The sequence below is a fragment of the Palaemon carinicauda genome, chromosome 1 (assembly GCF_036898095.1).
Source record: "Palaemon carinicauda isolate YSFRI2023 chromosome 1, ASM3689809v2, whole genome shotgun sequence".
Taxonomy (NCBI): Eukaryota; Metazoa; Arthropoda; class Malacostraca; order Decapoda; family Palaemonidae; genus Palaemon; species Palaemon carinicauda.
Window position 1 is genome coordinate 307,819,950 of NC_090725.1, and position 7,004 is coordinate 307,826,953.

General features: G+C 27.7%; 1 protein-coding gene across 1 annotated transcript; it reads right to left on the minus strand.

Moving 5' to 3' along the window:
• Positions 1–200: 200 nt before the first annotated feature.
• Positions 201–1,100, minus strand: LOC137640074 (interaptin-like). The gene has a single exon (XM_068372517.1). The coding sequence runs from the start codon at positions 1,098–1,100 to the stop codon at positions 201–203; it is 900 nt and encodes a 299-aa protein (XP_068228618.1).
• Between the last annotated feature and the right edge of the window lie 5,904 nt (positions 1,101–7,004).

A 7,004-nucleotide genomic window follows, 5' to 3' on the forward strand; every position in this document is an offset into this window, starting at 1 on the left:
CATGAGATTCCACTATTTGGTCGAAGTTCATCTGCAATTCCATATTATTATGGGAATCCACCATTTGGTCGAACTTCGTCTGCAATTCCAAATCATCATGGGACTCAAATATTTGATTGAACTTCGTTTGCAATTCCATATTATCATGAGATTCCACTATTTGGTCGAAGTTCATCTGCCATTCCATATAATTATGGGAATCATACGATTTGGTCGAACTTCGTCTGCAATTCCATATCATCATGGGACTCAAATATTTGATTGAACTTCGTCTGCAATTCCATATTATTATGAGATTCCACTATTTGGTCGAAGTCCATCTGCAATTCCATATTATTATGGGAATCCACCATTTGGTCGAACTTCGTCTGCAATTCCATATCATCATGGGACTCCAATATTTGGTTGAACTTCGTCTGCAATTCCATATTATTATGAGATTCCACTATTTGGTCGAAGTTCTTCTGTAATTCCATATTATTATGGGAATCCACCATTTGGTCGAACTTCGTCTGCAATTCCATATTATTATGAGATTCCACTATTTGGTCGAAGTCCATCTGCAATTCCATATTATTATGGGAATCCACCATTTGGTCGAACTTCGTCTGCAATTCCATATCATCATGGGACTCGAATATTTGGTTGAACTTCGTCTGCAATTCCATATTATTATGAGATTCCACTATTTGGTCGAAGTTCTTCTGCAATTCCATATTATTATGGGAATCCACCATTTGGTCGAACTTCGTCTGCAATTCCATATCATCATGGGACTCAAATATTTGATTGAACTTCGTCTGCAATTCCATATTATTATGAGATTCCACTATTTGGTCGAAGTCCATCTGCAATTCCATATTATTATGGGAATCCACCATTTGGTCGAACTTCGTCTGCAATTCCATATCATCATGGGACTCGAATATTTGGTTGAACTTCGTCTGCAATTCCATATTATTATGAGATTCCACTATTTGGTCGAAGTTCTTCTGTAATTCCATATTATTATGGGAATCCACCATTTGGTCGAACTTCGTCTGCAATTCCATATCATCATGGGACTCAAATATTTGATTGAACTTCGTCTGCAATTCCATATTATTCTGTGTATCATTTTAGTAAAAGATGCAAGAGACAATTCTGCTTTTCTCGATTAGCCTCAAAATTAGCTACTTCAGGAGCTACAACACTGTAAACGCACCCTAACTTTGCTTACTGAGTTATTCATTGATCTTGAAAGCATTCATAGATCTCTCTCTCTCTCTCTCTCTCTCTCTCTCTCTCTCTCTCTCTCTCTCTCTCTCTCTCTCTCTCTCTCTCTTTAAAGAATTATCACTGAAATAAAAAATAAAATATGAAAGCAGAAAATCATATTTTTAATGGATTGCATAGTAGTAAAACTAAGGGATATAAGACATGATACTCATATCTAAGGTTAAACAAAATTAATTAATGATATAAAGCGATTATTAAGCAGAGTTTAGGTCATATTGGTTAATCAATTAAATCTCTAATTTATATAACATATAGAGACCTAATTATTATAATTACTTTATTTATTTTAATTATTATTATTATTATTATTATTATTATTATTATTATTATTATTATTATTATTATTATTATTATTATTATTATTATTATTATTATTATTATTATTATTATTATTATTATTATCATTTTAATGACTTCTAATTATTATTAATAATTATATGATTTTTAATTATAATGATTATTTTAGTTATCACATTTATTATTATTATTATTATTATTATTATTATTATTATTATTATTATTATTATCATTATTATTATCATTTAACTTAACTGAATTATTATTATTATTATTATTATTATTATAATTATTATTATTATTATTATGATACAGATATATCTGTTTATTTTAACAGTAGGTAACTTATTTTGTAAATAAATTCTTGGTCTTATCTATAAATATTAAAATAACTTGTTCCATGCTATCTATTAATAAAGTTTTACTGTTTTATGAATTTTCGAATTTACTCTGTATTGTAAAAATATGATCGATTTGACCAAAACAGAATACCACTTTCTATAGAAGTGTTAATTTTTATTTTCATTATTATTCTATTTGTTTTACTGGAAGATTCTCTCTCTCTCTCTCTCTCTCTCTCTCTCTCTCTCTCTCTCTCTCTCTCTCTCTCTCTCTCTCTCTCTCTCTCTCTCTCTCTCTCTCTTCAGAAAATCCTCGAAAAATCATTTTTGTAAAAGGATATAAAAATGATAACTTGTCTAGGTAATATCATGTACTTTAATTAATCATAAAGATAATTTTATCTTTTTAGTAAATAAGTCTAAAGGCTATGAAGGTTTATTGTAGATTAACAAGAAAACACAACAAACTTAAGCCTTTTTACATATTATTCTGATGAAATTATCTTGGTCTTTTTAGTAAATAAGTCTAAAGGCTTTGAGGAAACAGTGTTGATTAACAATAAAGTACAACAAAATTAATCCCTTTTGTATACTATTTTGATGTAATTATATTGGTAATTTTAGTACATAAGTCTAAAGGCTGTGAGAATATATTGTTGATTAACAAGAAAATAAAACAAAATTAAGCCTTTTTGTATACTATTTTGATGAAATCATCATGGTCTTTTTAATACATAAGGCTAAAGGCTGTGAAGAATTAGTCTTGATTAACAAGTAAATATTAGAAAATTCAGCCTTTTTGTATACTATTCTGATGAAATCATCGTGGTATTTTTAGTAATTAAGTCTTAAGGCTATGATGGTTCAGAGTTTATTAAAAAGCAAATACAACAACATTAAGCCTTTCTATACTATTGCGATGAAATCATCTTAGTTTTTTTAGTGAATAAATCTAAAGACTGTGAGAATTAATTGTTGATTAACAAGAAAATACAAGAAAATTAAGCCTTTTTGTATACTATTTTGAGGAAATCATCATGGTCTTTTTAGTACATAAGGCTAAAGTCTGAGAATTAATTGTTGATTAACATGAAAATACAAGAAAATTAAGCCTTTTTGTAAATTATTTTGAGGAAATCATCATGGTCTTTTTAGTACATAAGGCTAAAGGCTGTAAGTATTTATTGTGGAAAAACAAGCAAAAACATAAAAATTAAGCCTTTCTATATACTATTTTGAGGAAATAATCTTATAATACAGATTCTCTGAGGAGAAGCTCAACGCTGCCGCTATGAAGCCCAAAATCAGAACGTAGAAAGCTGCCTGAAAGGTAAAATGAAAATTTGGTTTTAGTTATGCCTGAAATGAGATACTTAGCAAAATTATTTACAGATCAACATTTTAGGTTAAAATTTTGTCTGTTATTTTTCTTTTGATTTTTTAAAAATCTTTTGCATAAACTTCTTCCCGTTAAACTAAAATGACTTGAAAAGATTTGAAATAAATTGTTTATTGTTCTCTCATACTTAATTATTCAACATATATTAAGGACAAAGGAATAACATCTGATATATTATTATCATTATTATTATTATTATTATTATTATTATTATTATTATTATTATTATTATTATTATTATTATTATTATCATCATCTAAGATACAGGCCTTGTTGGAAAAGTAGGATGCTACTAAATAAGATTGCTTTGAGTAAGATAAAATAAGATTCTATTTCTGAAAAAATCTTATTTTAACTTATTCAAAACAATCTCCTTCAATAAGACATCACCAGTAACTCACTAAATATACAGTATTGAATAAGTTGCTGGCGATTTTCTATTGAACAACATTATTTTGAATAAGCTAAAATCAGTGTCTCTCTGGAAATATTATAATGTAAAATAAGGGAATTTGCTACCTAAAGCACTTCTTCAATAATAAAACTAAAGGAGCACTCAGTTGAGAGCATACCTACGTCATGACAGGTTATTTCTCGAAGTTAGTGTTAATTCGGTCGACCTTTTGCTCTACCTTGACCTTGACCTTTGACCTAAGACTTTTAAAATTGAATCTCCTCCACGTCTTCACATAAGATATAATCCTTGAAAGTTTCACTACTCTATGAGCAAAATTGTGGCCAGGAAGTGGTTTAAACACTAAAGACCTTTTGTTCGACCTTGACCTTTGATCAAGGACTTTCAAAGCTGAATCACCACCACGTATTAACATGATTAATCCCTAAAAGTTTTACTATTCTATGAGTAAAATTATGGCCAGGAAGTTGTTTACACACACACGACATTTTGCTCGACTTTGACCTTTGACCTAGGACTTTCAAAACCGAATTACTTCCACGTCTTAACATAAAAACTAAAACCTGAGAGTTTTACTACTCTATGAATAAAGTTGTGACCAGGAAGCTGTTTACATAAAAACAACCTTTTGCTCTACCTTGATGTTTGACCTAGAATTTTCATAACTGAATCCCTTCCACGTCTTACCATAACAATCAATCCCTTAAAATTTCATTACTCTATGAGTACAATTGTGGTCAGGAAGTGGTCCACACACAAACGATCTTTTGCTCGACCTTGACCTTTGACCTAGGGCTTTCAGAACTGAATCACTTCCACGTCTCAACATAACAATTAATCACTGAAAGTTTCATTATTCTATGAATACAATTGTGGCCAGGAAGTGGTTCACACACAAACGACCTTTTGCTCGACCTTGACCTTTGACCTAGGAGTTTAAAATTCAACCTCTTCCACGTATTAACATAATAATTAATCCCTGAAAGTTTCACTACTCTAAGAGTAAAATTGTGGCCAGGAAGTTGTTCACAAACAAACAAACAACCGTCTCAACATGAAAACTAATCCCTAAATGTTTCACTACTCTATAACTAAAATTATAACCAGGAAGTTGTTCACAAACAAACAAACAACCGTCTCAACATGAAAACTAATCCCTAAATGTTTCACTACTCTATAACTAAAATTATAACCAGGAAGTTGTTCACAAACAAACAAACAACCGTCTCAACATGAAAACTAATCCCTAAATGTTTCACTACTCTATAACTAAAATTATAACCAGGAAGTTGTTCACAAACAAACAAACAACCGTCTCAACATGAAAACTAATCCCTAAATGTTTCACTACTCTATAACGAAAATTATAACCAGGAAGTTGTTCACAAACAAACAAACAACCGTCTCAACATGAAAACTAATCCCTGAAAGTTTCATTACTCTATAACTAAAATTATAAACAGGAAGTTGTTCACAAACAAACTAACATACAAACACAAAGGAACACACATCGGGCGAAAACTTAACCTCTACAGCTTCGTTGGCGGAGGTAGCTATTAATTCACCTGTAACTGAGAGAGATTGAAAGGTTTCTGAAGATTGCTATGGAAAACTTGGGCTTTTCCAGCTATACGAAGAAATTCGTCATTCCTCCATTTAGTTATCAATCCACCCTCGACCATGTAAGAGACCCTGAAATTACATTATTATTATTATTATTATTATTATTATTATTATTATTATTATTATTGTTGTTGTTGTTGTTGTTGTTGTTATTGTTATCATTATCATCATCATCATCATTAATAATAATAATATTATTATTATTATTATTATTATTATTATTATTATTATTATTATTATCATTATTATTATTATTATTATTATTAAGCTAAGCTACAACCCTACCAGAAAAGCAGGATGATATAAGCCCAAGGGCTCCACAAGGAAAAATAGACAAGTGAGGAAAGGATATATGGAAATAAATAAACTGCACGAAAAGTCATTAATAATTAATATAAACTATATGATAATCATATTGATAAAAACTAATATATGATTTTGCCATATCAAGCGCATGGTATTGAAGAATGGACTCATGGTTGAATTTTTAAGTAATAAACAACAATAAATTAAGTTAGTGTTATTTCTGTATCAGTGATTGGAGTATTTATATATGTCTATCTTCACAGTACATTAATTTATTTTATTTTTAATTCAATAAGTAGGCTTTTGTATACAATGGTAGTTATAGGCAAAACAATATGGTGTCTACATTTATTCTATCTATTTATATTACCTGCACAATAATTAAGTTTCTTTATTAAATAAACAATTATTAAAGACTATCAAATTCAATTATAAAACAATATGAACGAAGATTCCTTATGCTATTATTGAACGTATGAAAAGTTCACCAGTTTTTGTTATTAAACGTCATCATAATAACACAATATTATTTGTTATGCAATCAAGAAAAACATTGGATTATAGAGATCCTTAAGAGCTTTGGATGAATTGAGAATTATAAGAAAATGTAGGAACATAGTGCAGTTTGAAATAATTAAGTGAAATTTGGTCAGTATAATATCTTTATATATATATATATATATATATATATATATATAAATATATATATATCTGTATTTATATATATATATATATATATATATATATATATATATATAAATATATATATATATGTATGTATTTACATATATATGTATATATACACATATACATATATATATATATATATATATATATATATATATATATATATATGTATATATATATTCATATATATGCATATATATATATATATATATATATATATATATATATATATATATATGTAATTTAAAGTACACATATACACATGTATATATATATATATATATATATATATATATATATATATATATATATATATATATCAATATATCCAGTATAAGCACCCACCCACCCACACACACACACACACACACACACACACACACACATATATATATATATATATATCTATATATATATATATATATATATAAGCATATACGTATGTATATATACAGTACTTTTATATATATATATATATATATATATATATATATATATACATATATATATATGTATATATATATATATATATATATATATATATATATATATATATATATATATATATATATATATATATATAAAATATATACACATACGCGCACAATATGATTCAGCAACCTCAAATCTACACGCAGGAAATGAAATTGTTGTAAAG